The 19115-nt window shown below is 39.4% G+C and overlaps 1 protein-coding gene across 6 annotated transcripts in view; it reads right to left on the minus strand.

Annotated features, from left to right (window-relative positions):
* CADM1 (cell adhesion molecule 1) overlaps nucleotides 1-19115 on the minus strand; it is a 323545-nt gene that overhangs the window by 11074 nt on the left and 293356 nt on the right. For 2 of the 6 annotated variants that reach the window (XM_081061889.1, XM_081061891.1), the window contains 2 exons: nucleotides 12055-12087; nucleotides 4784-4837 (listed from right to left, as the gene is read on the minus strand). The exons of 2 other annotated variants lie outside the window; for them this stretch is intronic. In XM_081061889.1, coding sequence (XP_080918015.1) covers nucleotides 4784-4837; nucleotides 12055-12087 — 87 coding nt within the window. The remainder of the gene's footprint in view (nucleotides 1-4783; nucleotides 4838-12054; nucleotides 12088-19115) is intronic. 2 more of the 6 variants (XM_081061890.1, XM_081061893.1) reach the window with 1 other exon arrangement.

The raw sequence follows: 19115 nt of genomic DNA on the forward strand, positions 1-19115 counted from the left end.
TCAAAGTCACATCGTGAGAAAGTCATGGACAAGCTGGCATGAAGCCAATATGATTTGTCAGTCTACTGCCTTGTACTAAATGGAATTTTAAAATAAGGGAATCTACGTGTTTAACCTTCTTCAACCCAATACTTTCCCATGGCATTCAGAGCCATCTCCATGGAAAACTAATACCATAATTTAGGAGAATCTGGGGGACAATAGCACTGAAAACATCTGAGCAGAATTTAAGGTCTTCTTTGAAGGACAAAGAGCTTGATTTAATGCTGCGGGAGCTCTATCTAGGTTAGTTAGTATGTGGCTGTACATCTGATGGGCTCTGGAAAGCCTCCCTTCCCCTCCTCATTCTGTGGGTGAATAGAGTGAATTGAAAAGGGTCTGAGAGGAAAAAGATTCCCAAGACCACCGAGTGAAGGAACTATGGATTTCACAGGGGGAAATAATCACTTTAAATCAGAGTCTCTGTCTCCTATCGAGGCAAGAGGACCCATATGTTCAAATTCTGACTTTTTTTTTCCCCCGACTGTGTCTTGAGTAAGTCATTTAACCTCTGGCGCCCCGGTTTCCTTATTTGTAAACTGAGACTAAAACCTCTTCCTTAACAATCTCACAGGATTTTCATGAAAATGTTCCCATGGTTGGCTCAGTCTCATCCACTGGTCTTCCTGTCCCAATGGCTTCCCTGGTGAGCTTTTCTAAACTAGCCTCCACCTCTTCCCAACCTCAGTCACTCATTCTCACTTTACCCAGTTCTGTTTTGTTCACTTGTCACTGTCCGACACTACCTTGTGTTTTGAGCCCATCTCCACCACTAGAATGTAACTACACAAGACCAGGGGCCTGGCATGTGAAATCCATGGCGGTTCCAGCTCCTGGTTGGTCTTGTTCACTGCTGCATGCTGGTGCCCACCCCAGAGCCCAACACGGAGGAGGAGCTCCAACAATTGTGTCAAGTGAATGAAGGTCAAATAAGATCATTACTATGTGTGAAAAGGCTTTCTGAGCTGTAAATACTATATAGATACAGGTTAAATAATTTCCACACTTTACATTCATGGGCCATACCTTGAATATGTCTACATATCCCAGCCCACCTGTTTTTTTGTTATTTCATCATTACTGTTATTATTATTAGTCTATCAAAGAAATGAAATAGCTTCTATGCCAAATCTGGGCCACACATTAGGTGGGGGCTAGTTAAGAGTCCCTCAAAATGATACGCCTACTGACAGTTTCTCACACACAGAGGACACTCACAACAACCAGATGGTCACGTATCCCACCCTGGAGCTCATCACCTGGATCCAAAGACTTTAAAGTGCTTACCTTATCTACATTTAGGCTATATTTTGAGCCCATGTTTCCTTCGTAATCCATTTAGGGGACTAGAGTTGGCTCACCAGGATATCTCCTTAACACTTGGCATGGATTATCAAAGCCATTTAGAATTTGCCCTCCACCCATACTTTCGTATGGATTGTGAGGGAGATGTTGTAGGATTTTTCCAGATCACTTTCTCATTTGTAGGGCAAGAGTTGAAAACATGTTTTGGGGAAGCATGACAGCTCTGGAATTTCTTGTCAGAGCCTTTGCTTCAAAAGCAGGAGACTGATGGATTGCTTGGATTGTGCTGGAGGGCCATTGTCTGGCACAGGGTATATTTACCACCATACTACACTAAACAGTCCCCGAGGCCCTCCCATTGCTGAGGCAGTTGGAGACATTTTTTAAAAGTTTTAAAATAAAATAGAAGGATAAATATGCTTAAAGCTATTCTATTCCACATGGGTGGCAATAACCACCAGCTGTCACCAGGAAACAGCAGATGTAATTGATAAAACAATTCAAAATTCTTGTGGATCCATCATCAATAAAGTTAACACCCAAAAAGTAAATGAAAGGGTTCAAAGTCAAGCTGGATAAACTCCCCAGGTCTGCCAATAATTAAATCACTGAAATACACACCAGCATAATTTTTTTAATGCAGATTAAAGAGGAGGATCGGCTGGGCAACTTGCTTTGCTGGGTGAGGATGGAACACCATATGGTGCTTATGAAACTCATTATCTTAGGTAGCAGTAGTGAATGGGGGACAAGGACGAAGTGGGGGTGTGGGGGAAGTAGAAGATAGGCTATCATTATTTTGAAGGAAATGCAGACTACAACATTAATCCATGATAAGGAAAGGACGAAATTTCCACCCATACAGAGTGAGGAATGAATGGTAATATTATTCATTGCCACAGTTTAGCATTAAATGTGCAACACCTACTCTAATTTATTGATGGACTGTTTAAAACGGGTGTTAACCTGTTTGTCTTGTATTGTAATTGAATTCAGTCTCTAGGCTACAGAAATTTGAGAAGTTCATCCTTTCTCAATCAATATGCTCTCCTTCAGTGACCCAATTCAAGACAGCTTCATAAAAAATAATGTATTTTGTTTTAATAAATTTAAACACTATGACAGCTGCTCAATTTTTATTGGTTGTTTTTTTTCCCTTCAGATGTCTCTTTGCTGCTGAGTGAAGTCAAGCTCACAATCAATAGCAATTGATTAATCAGCATCCCCTTTGAACAAAGGTGCTAATCAGTTTTTGATTAGTTCATCAAACCAGATGCAAAGGCAGCCTGGCCCAGCCTGATAGATTACCAGTGTTCTACATGACTTATGGTTCCTGAGCAACATATGACTGCAGGGGTCCTGGAGGGAGTGGGGGAGGGGCAACGTAGTTATTAATTTAACCATATTATGATGAACACAAACAGTTGTTGGTTTATTGCTCCTGATTCGTAGGTGATTGATAGAACTGCAACAAGGCCGCATCAGACTTGGTGCAGAGCTGAGACCCAGAGTATTCCTTAATTGATGATGCTGGGGGAAGGGGGGGTGGCTGATATTGTCCTATTTTCCTAAAGAGGAGAAAAATTACTTCTGCATATCTGAGTGATCTTTGTCTGGCTAATGTTCCAAGAGGGATCAAGGCCAATGAGAACTCTGTCCTTTCTTAGGATTCTTGAGAAGATTCAATTGCCAGGGCCACTGTGTCAGAGAGCAGTTTTATTTAGGGTCAAGATGAGAACTGAAAGCACAGATTACTTATGCCTGGCATTACGTTCTACACAGGGAGAAGGACTTATCTACTCGTATTTAAAAAGAAAGTTGGGCTAATGTTTTTTCAATGTCTCCAAATATACCACAAATAAGAGGCAAAAATGAAACACTTTCTTGATAGGCTGGCTGTCTTCCTAATCTCCTATTTATTTATCTATGTAAGTTCATTGGGATTTGGAATTCATTTATTCACCCAAGTATCAGCTGAGTGCTTACTACATAACAGGCATACAGCAGTGAACAAAACCAGTGTAGCCTCCTGGAGCTTCCGCTCTGTGGGAAAATCCAACAGCTAAGCCCATACTGGGATATGCTACATAACAGAAAAATCAAGGCATCCCCGAGGCTTGAGAGCACATAGTGGGCAATAAATCTATTGCACCTGACAAGACTGAGTGGTACTATCTTGCTCTCTCACTGTAGTGAGACCTGCAGTTAATACTGCAACTATTCAAGGAAGCTGCAATGAAATCTCTTCAGGAAGGGGCAATATGCAACCCTTCTTTCCAACAGATTGGAGTAAGCATCTACAGTCCTATGCCTTGGTTTCTCAATCACAGTGATAAGGAGGAGGGCCTTCCTTATTGACTTATTACGAAGTGACTGATCAAAATGTATAAGAAGCTGTAGCTGGTTTGCTGTGAAATGGTCAGAGCTAAACAATTATATGAGCTCCCATGATATTGTAGGAGCAGCTACAATATCATGGGAGCTCATATAATTGTTTAGCTCTGACCATTTTAAATCTCACCACCCCCCACCGCCACTTTTAAGGATATGCTTCTTATTCTGGATTAGTAACACCTAAATCCTGGAATCAAGCATGAAACCTACTTTTGCAAGAGCTCAGTGTTCTGTGAAAAAGGTCTGAGGTAGATAATTAGTTTACATCACGGTGTGTGACAAAACAATTGCACCCCCCTTCCTTCCTGCTGCTCCCCACCTCCTACTTCTAAGGTTACTATGACATGGTTTTTTTTTTTTTTTTTAGTCTACTTCAAAGACGTAAATGATCAATGAGGTTTTTTTTTTTTTTTTTCAAAATAAAAATCTTGTCTCATAATCCAACATCCTTAAACCGCACTGTAATGCAACAAAATTTCTCTTGCACCATTATACTGGGGTTACCAAAAAAATGTATACGAGTGGACACTTTCGTTAAAGTTGCTCAAGCAGTAGCTCCCTGGAATGAGAAGTGTTTGGACGCTGATGTAACCACTTTGAGCACCTCTTGTAATTGCAGAAGTCAAACGTGACTTGTATTCATCTTTTATTTTCAGTATACATTGAGTATTACCATTTTAATACAGTTTTCCTTCTTAAAAAAGGAAGGAAATGTGTATACATTTTTTTTGGCACCCTCTGTCTATCTAGAACCTAAAAAGTCCTTTAAGCCACTGAACACACAGTGGCTTTAGTACAATCCCGAAGATGACCTGGCCCTCACTGCATTGACGGCATCAGTCCCAATCTGAAGTATACATGCCACTACCACAGGGAAAAGGTGAGTGGGGAGGAAGAAAGTGTTCATAAAATTTTATTTTTCTTTAGTCTCAAAATCCACAATTGCTAAATGATTGCTCAGCAAACCAAATGGCCATTTCGTAGAAGTGGACAGAGCACCCACAGGTTGGACACTGCAGTGCCTTACCTAATGACTAGCCCTTACCTGAGAGGTCCTCACTGTCCAGTTCTTCTGCGGAATTGGGCAACTGAGTAAGGCCTTACAAGTAAAAACAAATCGTTTTTCTTTTCATTCCTCAAGGGACATAAACAAAACACTTAAGAACTGAGGATGAATCTCTTAGAAACATGAGCCAAATCTCTTGCTCTCACTCTTTTTTGGATAGCTTGAATGTACTAATATGTAAGTACATTTCTCCAATCATTTAATTTTGTTGATACACAATCGAGGCAGAAAGATTCCTCAGTCTCCACTTTCAAAGCACATGAAACATGAAGGTGAATGTTTAAAATCACTCATTCATAACAGCATGCAAAAAAGAAAAACAAATAAAGCCCGATTGTTAGCTGTTGATGCTCTATCTCTAAAATACAAATATATTTAGATGTTACATATAGTTGTAAGTTTTAGTTCAAATTTTACCGTAAATTGAAATCCTTTGCCAATACTGACAAATACAGTTCAGGATCAATTTATGATGCTCTTGGATCACTTGCTTCAAATGGTACAGCATCTGCTAACTGCAGATTGCAGGTTATGCCTTCATCAGAAAATCTGATTTGCGAAATGATTTTTTTTTTTTAAAAGAAAATTTAAAAAATCAAGAGGTATTCCTGAAAAATAAAACCCTCAAAGCTGAAAAAGCAGTTAGGTCAGGAGATAATCAAGTGGGGGCTTGACATCCCAGTCACCACCAATGCTGGCCAGCTGTGATGGCTCTCAGCTAAACTCTGATTTGAAGCAAAAGAAGTGAAGAGGAAAGTAGATAAACAATGGGGGATTCAGGTAGAAGATAGCTTCCATTTCCTCACGCTTTACTTACAGGTGATCCTTTAATGAAGTCTATTAACCACAAAATGTTGGACAACCAAGGAGGCCTTTACTTGTTCTTCGATGTTCTGCTCAAAGTCCTGTCTGATTGTTCCAGGTCCTCTAATTTGCACAATTTGCGAATACTTCTCTAATGGGATTTGTCACTTTTGAAGATGTTTGTGGACCTATTAAACTGCAAGGTCTTTGAAGAGAGGGGAACATCTTATTTTTTCAGCTTACCCTTCTCTTATAGCCAAGCACAAAATATATGCTCAGAAAGTATTTGCCGAATTAATAATGATTTGGGAGAAGGCTCGGTGAACTACCAACCAGAGCATAAAAGCAACCAAAACAAATGCTCTGGAAACAAGCAATGTCAAACTGATCACACTTTAAAAAGCAAACAAACAAAACAAACAAACAAACAAACAAACAAAAAACCCCAAAAAACCCCCAAAAAACCCCAAGTTAACAGAAATACTCAGGTATAAAATGCTCAGTAAAAGCTTGGATTTTATAAGTTGTTTTATAAAGAAACCAAATGAACATTAGAGCTAGTTCGGTGTTGTGAAAGGAAGTAATCACATCATCAGCTCTGGAAGGATTTCCATCAAGACTTTCGGGTGCCAATATTCAAGGGCAGGTGTCAATTAAAAATGGAGGATGTACCTAAACTATGGATTTGGGTTACTAACGGAAAAGCAGTGAGTAATTCAACAAATTATAGAGGTAACTGAGTAAGGATGCTATGCTATCCATTTGTTCTGAAATCTGATTGGTTGAAAGTGTTCCTATTTTTAATTGGCTTTATCCATTGAATAAAGACTGATGAATACAATTACTTGAATAATTGTTATAAATGGGCAACATAAAGTACTTCTCTGTAGTTAATTATGAATTTGCAGTTCTCAGAAGGCTAATCCCTCACTTCTACGTGGCCCAATGAATATCAAAGCATTCTAGAAACGTGCTTGGTGCCCACTGAACCATATTAAACAAGGATGTTTCAAATAGGCAGCTTTACTGCTCAAGATTTGATTCCTTGGAGAGGGCATTAGAAAGCTAATTTAAAAAAATAAAGACAAATATGTTTATGAAATACCATTGATATGCAAAGTTTCCCATTAAAAAGCAACAGACAGTTGATATCCACTTCATTAAAGATGAAACTGTCATTTTTAATGACATAAACTTTAAAAAACACCATGTCATCTGGAATCTACTGCTCAGATTACATCTGAGAATAGGAAGCCACTTGGGCTAGTGGAATTAAATTTGGTTTTGCACTACTATTGTGTTTTATAAGTCTATAGTACTCCGCCATGGTTGGAGTATTTCTGAATAAATATAATTAGGAAGAGTATACTGAAGCACCAGGTGTGCAAGTGATGACACGCAAAATTTACCTCCTAAAATTCTTCTGATTTAGGTAGTTTTCCTCCATGTTAAAAATTATATACCTTTCATTTTCTCAAAGAAGACAACAAAGATGCATTTTATGAAGCAGAGAATATTCTTCAAAATAAATCTTCACAATTTAACAAGTGGGGAACCACTTCTTGTTTTTTTTTTCCTTTAAACTTTCATATCATCCGTTAAAGCCCTTTTGTCACTTCTAATTAAAATGTATTCAAGCAATTTCTTTAGAGTTTGTTAAACAAATGAAAGTTTACTTGTGGTCCATATGGGATTTTGGGGAGCAATTAATAAAGTCCTACGGTGCAAACGTGATAGTTTAACATATACACTACAATTGTCTCTTCCGTGCAGACGTGTATTTTGCTGCTTCTTGGTGCTACCGTGAGAGGCAAGCAGCCTAACCGCAGGTAGTGCTTCTGCTGTTGCCATTCCTCCTTTGTACCAGACATCGCTGGCTTCTAAAAGTAGGATTTTAAACCCGGTTAAGGAAGACTTCAAAAATTAGAAACAGTAAGAAATCCTAGAGATACTGAAAGAAATTCAAAGTCAAGTAAAATCTTAATGTTTGTGGGTTCAGTTCATCAGGGTTTCTTTTTTAAAAGAAAATTTCAAAAGAGAACAATCAAATAAAACTTCTGGGAAACAAAAGCTTTAGCCCACCCATCCTAGTACCATTCCCATTAGGAAAAAGTAGGCGATTGTCTCTCTCTTACCTAAACGGCATACATCTGATCACTTGGCCATATTATGGAAACTGTTACTTCCATCATCAGCCATAAGAGATTTCAGACGCCCCCGGTAGTTTTAATCTAAAAACTCAGTCATCCTGTTCTTCCTGCTTTGTCAGCTTTTGTGAAGAGTTTTTCCCTTCTTCCCATTAGCAGAAATTTGGTTCACGCCGTTAAACAGTAGCACATTGTTTCCAAACTGCACATCAAGGCTGAAACGCAATCTTCAGGTCCTGCAGCCATTCATAAACCTCTTTAGCTTTGTTCTTGAGTAGAACATACAATGTCTGCAGAGTCCCTTGACTGAATGACAGCCTTTGAATGCCACTGTCGTGTGCTCACACAGAGAGATGTGCAGAGAGGTACATACACAGGGGTGGACATAGAGGTTGTAATAATGCGCACTGCTGGCTATTTTTCTTTAAAATGAGCTTCAGAATTTTCCCACAATTGTATAGAAAGTAAGATGAGAATTTCATGTGCTTTTAGAATTCTATCGTGGCTTGCACTACTTATAAAGTAAGTCAGGGAAAGGGAGACTCATGGGGTAGTTACCTAAAGGCAGTGTATCTATCTAGCACAAGCCAAATATTTTGAAACCAAAAGTGAAAGTGACAAATTATTTCAGAGGGGTTCCCAGTTTGAGTCTTACCACAATTACATACTGAATTTAAAACTATTTTAAAACTCATTTGGGATACCTAAATTCATGAGATCATCAGCATCTAATGTATCAAGAAGTGGAAAGCAAAAGGACAGGTAGATTTGAAAATAATAAAATGGGGTGGGGGGAGAGAGAGAGAGAGAGAGAGAGACAGAGAGAGAGAGAGAGAGACAGAGAGACAGAGAGACAGAGAGACAGAGAAAAAGAAAGAAAGAGAGACCTCAACCTAGAGGAAGCCAGCTGACTGCAGTGCAGCAAAAGCACAAGCACTATTCCAGACCATGGACATGCTATCACCCAAAACCTCACGTGGGGGAGGTCGGTGGGGGATGGGAGAGGGGACACACAGGGAAGAAAAAGAACAAGGCACAAGACACATCACAGAGAAGCGCCCACATTTGAACAAACAAATAAAAACCATCACACACACCCACATACCGATAACCATAAGAACCACTATACCATCCGTGCTTTAAGTCATTCATGCATTTCTGCCATCAAGTTCAGACCAGTGGTACCAGGATTTGGCAGAGAGCGTTTTGCATTGCTCAGCATGCACAGGTAACACAGAACTATTCCTGCCCAGGCCTTAAGGATGAGCTCCAAAAGCACAAATGCTCAAGGTCCTTATTCAAAGAAGATCCCTTAGATCACCCTAGTCTAAAAATTCCGTTCGTACGCTCACATTTATCTTTACTATCAATCAGATCCTTAAAAATACATTGTGGCTGATTATTGTTTGGTTTCTTTTTGGAGAAAATCCATTTGATTTTGAATCATGCCCATGCACTTCTAACCTTCCGATACATGCTTCTTATTCCAATCAGATATTGGTAAGAACAAATGGTCAACGTACATAAACAACTGGTATACTTCATACATACTCTAGCAACACAAGCTTGAATAAAATATTTTAATGAGTCTTCAAAGGGAAAGCTTTTTGTAAAATCATTGTTTTCCTTTTTATGAAAGAGAAATATGGAAGGAAATCCAGTATGAAAACTTTTAAGACCAATAAAATGGTCACAACTGGCTGACCTAATAATATGTCTTGTCATTTAAGTTGCCAAGTTATCAAACCACATTTTTTTTTAGGCTCAGATCTCCATAGTGAACATCTCAAGATTATTCTCAAGTGCATCTAAGTCAAATGGTTGCTGCATCAAAGAAGATGGGTTTTAGTCATAATTCACTCAAATATAATCAGTTCTATATCTTCATCTGTTTGGATACCTGTTCCCTGCTTTGTAATTTCCACCATATTCCTATTACTGTTTTCATCCTGACAACTGACTTGGGAGACTTTTTCCCCTCTGTCCAGTAAGATTCTCAACATTACTTTGGCTGTTATTAAAGCTTTTTGCTGTGGGCTGGAGAATGTGCTGCTTGAAATAGTGGCAGGACCCATTTGTGGGGATACCGTGAGGATTTTAGCCAAGTTGGAGAGTGTATTTATAAATGCATTATATAGGAATCAACCTAGGTTATCACTTCTCTCCTTCTGCTGTTAAAGAATCACCATATATATATATATTCTTTCTTTTTTCCTCCCCAAACTTCTTGGCTCTAGGTATATTTCTCAGGCACTACCAGTCAATAACATGTTACTGAGGTATCACTGGCTTCAACACTGTCCCAGAACTAATAAGACAGGTTGCTGCTCACACTACACAGATGTCTATTTCCTGCCAGAGAAATGATATAAAATCCTGCTCCAAGTGTCTCTCTATTATTCCACACAAAGAGATCACCTTCACTTTCTCTCTTTCCAGATGGAAAGACTTGATCAAAAACAGTGCCCTAAAATCAGGATTGGCCCCTAAGTAAACTTCTCAGTTTTCAAGTCAGGGGATATATTTCCTCCTCTTCACATCCCGTGCAACTCCAAGGCCTAAATGCATTAGAGTCACATAAGTACATAGATTTTATTGAAGGGACCCAGAAAATAGAACTCTGGAGTCTTAGGAGATAAATGATCAATATTTCTTCAAAGATCTCACAGAATTCAGGAATCTTACGTTTACACTTGACCCTGGAGTTAATTATAGGAAGCTCAGAACTTAAAACATCTTAAAAAGAACAGAACAAAATCTCTTGAACTACATTAAAATAGCCTTAAAGCTCCAAGAATAATCGATAGAAGTCAGGAAGTGCTCAATTAATGATGAAACCTACAAATAACCGAGCTTAATGGAGTGCAATGCCTGAGTTGCAGCCAGCACTATGGGGCATTACATTAGAAAGTGGAAGTTTTATACCTAATTGATTTTTCGTGATCGTCAATGTATTTGGTTGGCCCTTTAACTTATTTTATGAACTTTCCCCTTTATACAAATGGCAGGAAAGGGCAGGGTGAGGTAAGAGTGGAGTGGGGAGGACTATACTGCTCTGTACCTACAATTTATTTTGCTTTCTCAGAATTCCTCATCAGCATGTCCAAATATGGGGTGATCCGCCAAGCATCAAGGCCTGACCTTCACGGCTAGCTCACACAGGGCACGTTTAGCTTAGAGATTTCCAACAGGTAAGTCCTCAAATGTAGGTCTATTTAAGGAAACCAGTCTGTACTAGGAAGAAATGTTTCTCTAATAGTTGAATGAACAGTACAGGGTTGGCTGATCACCTCTTATCATTTAAATGATGGATCTCAAACCTGCACAACATGCAAAGTGATTTAAGTAGGCCCTTTACCAAGTAATTCCCTTGGATTCAATTATTAAAATTCAGTCCACTTTTTAACTAACATATCTGTGTCCAGTACAATATCAGCACGGTTAGGTTTGAGCTAAGTAATAAAGTAATAAACAGATGAAACATGATCCTAATTCTCTGATTGAAGAGACATAAAAAGTTAATAGTCTTATTCCAACCTAGTAAATCAGTGGTGGAATTGGGGAAAGGGTTTCCCGATGCCCCCTCCTGTTTTTATCACCTTTTGGTTAAAATCTTAACTCACTTTTTAGTATTTTTCCTACGAGATACCCGTACACAAATGATTTTTTTAAAGTCCCAGTTAACGCTGTTAAAATACACGGGTGGTATCCTCCTTAGTTTGGGATGTTCCCTGCCAAATGTTAACATAAACTTTTATACACACATAGAGATTAAGGGTGAACCAGGAAGGGGCTGTGGAGGTAAACACGATTGGGGACATAGTTAAAAAAAGAGCAATGACCTTCCTTTTCACCACCTCATGAATTTAAACAGGAATCTTCTGCCCTGACCTGTCCTTCAGTCTCAACTACTACGTGACACAAATGACTCCCCTTCAACATGTACCTGGGACTCTAGCCTATAAATGAAGAAAGTAACTCGGTCTTTAGGCAAATATTAGGTTTTTGAAGTCCCTTGTATTTCCGTGTCTGGCGGGGTTACATAAATAAGGGCGAGGGGCAGCTGCCAGTCCTGCCCTCCCGCCAGCCTCATCTCAGACCGCAACCATTGGCTGCTGAAACTCACAACAGAAATGACAAGACTCCATGTCTTTCAAGCCTTTAAAAATTAGAGTATATTTATGAGATCAATCTACTTGAAACATGATTGCCCTTGAAGACTACATTTCTCTTTTTCCCAGGCTTGCCTTGCCTCTCAGCAGTGCTGAGAAAGTAGATAAACAGTAATGTGATACCAACCGTGAACTGCTGGTTCTGTCGTCGCCGTTGTGTCTACAGACGGGAACAGAGGATTGGAGGAAGGGAAGAAACAGGAGGAACGGCATGCAAAAAAAGGGAAAATGGAAAAAAATGGAACAGATAATATATGAGCAAGCTTTCAAAGAACATCGCGTGACAAGCAATAATAAATGAAAAGCAAAAAGCATTTGAAGTGAGTTGCACTGTTTTAAGACATGCCTTCAGCTCCAAGCTGCGAGCCAGTGAGGAAAACAGTAAATTCTTTGGTTTTGGGGGTCTTGCCAGGATACATCTACTTGCTAGTCAAGAGTCAGGGGAGCATGCAAAGTGATGAGAAACACCAGGGCAAACTCTGACTGGTAGAGGGCTCTTAAGGCATCAAGGCTCCGGACTGTGACAGAAAAGCTCAGCCCAACCGCTGGCTAAACAATGGACGCATACATTCAAACATTGCCTTTGTTTTAACCCAACCCACTTGGCGTCATGACTGCCAATTAGACTTCAATGAATATTACGCTTTTTGGATCCTTTTATGACTGATGCTCAGTTGTCTGTGGATGAATACATGGGTGCAAGTTTTCCATCTAGTGTGTTGTTTCAGCGGAGTTCAGCTGGAAAGTTCAATTAACTGGGAGGACATGGGAATGAACACGTTCACGGTTTTCAGGTTAGTTCCTGTCACACACATTCTCACAAACACACACTCATAGGCACATTCACAGGCATATATATACAGAAACACACACACACACACACACACACACACACATTCTGAACTCTGCAAATCTGACTGTGTTACAATCTAAGAGCAGAAGTCTGTCATGGAAACACCCAAGTCCACATGATTTGTTTGCCAAATGCCACTTCTCATCTCGTGGCATGTGACACTCCAAAAATCAAAGTCTCCAGCCATCCCTGGGCTCACATTCAGAACCACATTGCTGAGAGCTACCAGGGACCCTGACTTCGTGGCTACATTAGGCGATAGCACGTGGATTTTTTTTCATTGTCAGATGCACATACTGTGGAAGAAAGCATGGTTTGTCTCGTCTAGTTCCGATGCTGTTCTAGTTTTCTCCTCCTTTTACCAGGCTTCAGAACCAGGTGCTATACTGGCACCTCTTCACAGGAAATTCCTCAAGGGGCTCAAGAAATTTTCTCTTTACTTTTGGCTAGAGGGGAAGTGGGATAGATACCTAACAAAATGAACGATGACATTCTTTTTCCAGAGTCATTTTAACACTGCTCTTCTAGCCAACTTCATTCCAGTGTCAACCCATCTGGCCATGCTTTAATTTTCAGTTCTACACATTCCAAGTATGTCTCCCTCTACTTTCCCCTTCTGGCCAGAGAGAAGTGGTGACACTGACACATGAGCTAGTCATCTCTAGCTAAAGTGGCTTTCTGGGTTAAAAGTGCAAGTAGTTACGTGTCTTTTTTATAATGCAGATATTTAGGTGGTAGTTATTTTCGTGAGTTCTGGAGACTTCAAAAGACTTTGTTGGACTCAATACAGGCAATGTTTAAATGCACTGGAATGCCAAACAACTTTCTTTTTTTAATCAAACGAGCCTGGTGCTTCTGATTTATAAATATGACACGGGAATTCACACTGGTGTTTCCCCTCAGTTGGCATGCTTTCCTTAGGACTCTATACCATCAAAACTTTAGAGCCCTTCTGAAAGGAGCCAGAATTAACCAGAAGTCTGAGAGGCCACTGTAGCTTAATATACATTTTATCTGGGTTTCTGAAGAACAGATGAAGGAAAGAAAAGCATAAAATATACCACATAAGAACATGATACTTACAAGTCAAGTCTGTATGCATAAAATAGCAGTAAAAAACAATACCAAAAACTGTACAGTTGAAACATCTCTATACCAGATTCTCATGACATAGTTGACACATCTTATTTGAAATATCCAAGTCAAGTGTTAGTTTGAGGTGCTTTCAATTTGAAGGGCAAAATCAAATGCACATTTGTACAGAAACACTTACATGCATATTAATACATTTTATGGCATTTTAAGGCACTGACTCCTTTCCAAAATAAAAAAGTAATAAACAACTTGGCTCATTATTTTTATAGTAACATTTCTAACATGCTGTATGTTTACCAGGTAAATGATTAGTATAAAATGAAAGGGGGTGAAGAAAACCTAATGGTTAGAATCCTCAAAAGTTGTATCTTAGCATTAACCAGTGACTACCCAATTTACTGTCTTCCTACCTCACATTATGTCCGCTTTATGAGGAAATTAAGGCAAGTGAAGCTAGACATCAGCTCTTATGTGGGTGCTAGCAAATAAAGGAAGGCAAGTTCACAGTGCAGCTTGCTTCCCCTTCTGGGGATGGGAAATCCATCAACTGCACCCAACAGGGGAGGAGAAAGGGATGTTGTAAAGGAAAAAACAATTCTAACAGGGTTCAAGGCAAAGGTTCAAGTCAAACACAGATACTGCAGCTGATTGGTAAAGGCAAAACCATGACCAGCAATGGAGCAGGAGACTGCAGCAGAAACACAGGTTGGCTACAAAGTTTAGAACAAGACTGAGGGTGTATTGGGCAAGACTGAGGGTGTATTGGGGGAGTGGCTGATTCCATTTCTCTAAGAGCGTCTGGTGTGCTATCTAAACAGAGGCTATTTCAAGTAAAGAATTACAAAAAAATTCTTTCCAAGTGACTTTGTGCTCCCCGCAGGAGAGCGCAGTGACAGATTCTAATTCTCCTTCATAATTGCTGGATGTCTTCATGCAGAAACCAGACACCCTGGCTCTGGAATGAGCGCAGCTCTGTGAAGCAGGATTTAGAAGGCTATCTTCATCAGAAGACTGCAGAGATGTGCAAGCCCACCTCTGTGAATCCATTCCTGGGGCCACTATTTTGTCTGACAACATCTTAAGTGTGCAACAGGCAAAATGCAAATAGTAAATTTCCAATATAAGTTATAAATGCTAAATTAGCTGGAAAAATGAGAGTGGTAATTGCCCTAACAAAGGTTTTCTAAATTTTGTTTTGTTGATGCCTTTAAAGAATCACCTTTGAGCTAGGCCTATGAGAAAAACAGGTCCCAGAAAGTTGAGTTGGATTTACGTACGGTTGCATAGGGTTAGAAAGTAAAAAGGCTTCACTGAGCTGTGATCTTTATTTTAATTTTAATTACAAGGGCAAATTTATTGTACATTTATTTCATATGGTCAACACAAAACAATCTCATGTTCTTGAAAACCCAGTAAGTGTGTACGTTCTTAATAGTTACTCTCTAGCTGGTTTATGAGCATAGTCAAACAAGGTGTCCAAGGGTGGGCCCCATACTGCTATTTGAAAGATGCCCATTTTACTAAATCTTGACTTTTCTTCTTAGTCTCCCAGCCATACAAACAATTTATGGGATCCTATCTTGAATAAATTAAACATCATCTATATTTCATGTTGCGGTATATCATATTTAAAAAAATGAAAAGGTTCTGACAATGTGTGAGATTAGAGACACTAGCCATTTAACTAAGTATCAAAAAAGAAAAATGAAAGAAAGAAAAAAAAGTAACTGCCTGAGAGGCAGCTGGGCACTATTTAGTTGAAACAGTCATGTGTAAGCTCCACTGTGGCACATTCTAATCCTTTCATATGGATTCTCTCCAACTTAGAATTGTTCATTGAGTGTGACAGACTGGGGTTTTAAAACTAATCCATAAATTAGTCCGTGGTCTCAAACACAATGGGTGCCATAAATGAAAATGAAAATCCTAGAACAAAATTAAATTCACAACCTTAAATACTTTTTCTTCTCCAATTGCTCTGTGGTGCTCCTGCTTTACAATGCACAGATTTCACTGCAAGACTGCATTCTGAGGTGTGTGTGAGTAGGGTGTACATTAAAACATGCACAGTGTAATAACCCAGAGAACCCAATCTGCTCGAAAGCAGAGCTTAATTGCAAAGAATTTAAATTCTCCCATTTTGATTGTCATAAGCTTAAATGAAAGCATACTAAGCAGTCCAGACATATTTTAATACACTTTCCCCCAGTTTATTTTCTTAACTAAAGTCAATAAGGAGCCAATGGGTTTTCTTAATTGAATTCCCCTTCAGTTTGTGTTATGGAGCTGCTTTAAATCTAGACGCTAGGGCAGGCAAGGAATTCCCCTGACAATTTCATTTTCATAGTTGTGCTATGCTGGCCAGTGTATATTAAATATAGTTATTTATTTATTTATTTATTTATTTATTTATTTATTTATACATACTTGAAATCTATTGAAAGCAAAAATATGTGCTAGAAAATTAAACTTTGAAACTTATTTTCCACTGGTTTCCAGGTTAATTTTCTTTCCATCTATGTTATGCTTTAATTAAACTCCCATTTCTCAGGGACGGGAGAAGTGGATAGGAACAGAACTGAAGCTCAAAGGCCCAAACAGAAGAGCTATAATAAAGATCTCTTACTTCTTGTCATCCCCCCTTTGAGTGAAGAGACTGTGTGTTGCAGAACAGCAGGAGGGGGAGTGGATTTTTTTTTTTTTTTTTTTTTGGTTAAGCAATTTCAAGTTTTGTTAAAAGCTTCTTCAGAATTGTTCACTAGTGCTGCTGTGCCCGAGACCTTTTCATTTGAAAACCAGATGTCCTGAAAATAATAGGAATCTATACAGTGGTTTCATTTAACAAGGAAAACAATTCCTGTATCATGTTGTGTGTGAATGCTGGTGGGAGGGGGGACAAGAATGGACAAGGCCCAAGGAGGAGAGGAAAAGAAGAGGGTGATGGTGGAGAGAGGGAAAGGGCAGTAGTAGCTAATACTCATCTCCTGCTAGACAGTGGAGGGCAGGGTCCTCCAACCAAGTCCTTTATTTCCCACTACAAAGACAGCCCCAACTAGCACTTTCTAATCTTGAGAAACCTGTGTTTGTGATACTACTTTTTGCACTGTTGATAAATCTTTTGTATGGAAACATGTCAAGTCTTTACCTCTAGGTCTATTTTTAAACAAGGAACATAAAAGTATGGCAATGATGATAGAAGCATTAGAAAAAAAACAATCACTCACTTCCCGTCTCTTACTCTTTTGTTTTTAAAATGCAGAATCAGGTGACCTGCACCACTATCGTATTCTCATTTCTTCCATTCCCTCATAAATCAATGTGGGTTAAAACTGGTTGGCTGCAATGCCACTTGTAAGAGGTTCATAATCGTCAGTAAAATAAAAGTGTACACACTTAAGACAGTATGAAAAAAATGGTCATGCACTTTAGGGGCAAACATTGAAAAGGTGGCTCATTCCATCCAAGGCCGCTCAAGAGTATTTACTAGCGTCCTAATAATATTCCTGCCACCAGGCATACAGGCATATCAGTAACACTCAAAAGGTATTCAATAAATGACAAATGAAAACCAATCTTAATGGAGTAGATGCTAACTCTAGAGAAAAGGCAATTTAGTAAACATTCTATTAAGAAAGAAGTGTATTTCCTAGCAACAACGGCTTAATATCTGCCCAGGATAGAAACACACACACACTGAAGACAGAATAGATGCTCGAAGTAAAGTTTGGCCTTCATGCTTAATTTCCAAAGTGTCATCCTTTCTTTTTTTTTTTTTTTTTCATCCCCCCCTTGCCAATGTTGCTCTTTTCTCTCTGATTTCTCTCTTCCCAGAGTCATTAGAAGAAGGTTCTTTTTTCCTTGCCAGTATGGGACTGCCACCACCGTCCCCAGAAACTTCCAGTCTGGTTCCCTTTAGGGCAGGGTTTCTCAATCTCAGCATTTGGGGCCAGATAATTCTTTGCTGTGGGGTCCGTCTTGTGCATCATTATAGGATATTTAGCCGCATCTTTGGCCCCTCTCCATTAGATGCCAGAAGTACCCCCAGCGGTGACAACCAAAAATGTCTCCAGACACTGCCAGATGTCCCTGGTGGGGGGTGGGGGGTGGCACTGGTGGAAGTGGTTCGGTAAAATTGCCCTTGATTTTTTTCACATTTTACCCATTTTTTGACAGCACAGACCCCTTCCACCTCTCCTGTGACGCTGTCTCCTCAGTCTTCTGCCTGTGCCACTGAATGAGCCCTAACTGTACAGTACCTCCTGCTACTGAGTTCCAATGTGTGTGTGTATGTATATTCTTCCCTTGACCATATTTTCAGGGGTCAAAGGGATTTTCTGGCTCTACAGGCACCAGCACAGTGCTACACACATTATGGGCGCTTGATATTTGTTGAATGCTCCCCTGTAAGCAAACAAGCCTGTACCCCTTGCACCATGCAAGTATCAACAGCACAGAGCAGGGATCAGTAGCCAAGATGCTGGAGAGCAGATGGCTCTTTGTGGAGGAAAGCTTTCTTGATTAGATGGTCATGTTAGAGAGTCAGTCTTACACTCAGGTGTACTTCTTTCCTTTGTATTTAAGAAACTGAAAACATGTGCTATGGTGTTGCGTTTCCCCAATTTGGCATATTCTACAAATATTACTGAAGGATAAGGGCTGTAATCATCTTCTTTATTTATATGATCTGATCCACATTACACACACAAAAAAGCTTATGATATTAGACTGTGAAAGTCAAAATAATAAGGTGAGCCTCAGGGTGGGACTCGCTTTCTCCAAGGTATATTGGGGTTTTGAGTCCTTAGAGAACAATAAAAACCTTGCCGTTTTCTTTTCCATGAAACACAAAATATTTAATTGAATATATACTTCAAAAAAGAGAAAAACTCATTTAGAAATGACCTACTTCATTCTTATGAAAGGATAAATGTGTTTCTGAATTTGGCCCTATAGCTATTCATTTCTTATTCTAAGGTGATTTTAATTTTTTAATTTATGACAGTCAGATGTATAGCGTGACCTACCGGTTAAACTTCTCTTAGCCTGAATTTTATATTTAAGCTGCTAAGGGTGTTTAGAGCAAGTGTTAAGTGCTTTCTGGGTGCTCCTCAGCAAGCATCTAACTCAGGAAGCAACCAGACAGAAACAATACAATATCCACATTAACTAGGGAGGGAAACAAAATCTTTTCCTAAGATGATTAAAGGAAAAGCTTGATCAAACTGGCAGACAGGGAAGGA

This window comes from Rhinolophus hipposideros (assembly GCF_964194185.1).
Source record: "Rhinolophus hipposideros genome assembly, chromosome: 10".
NCBI classification, from domain to species: domain Eukaryota; kingdom Metazoa; phylum Chordata; class Mammalia; order Chiroptera; family Rhinolophidae; genus Rhinolophus; species Rhinolophus hipposideros.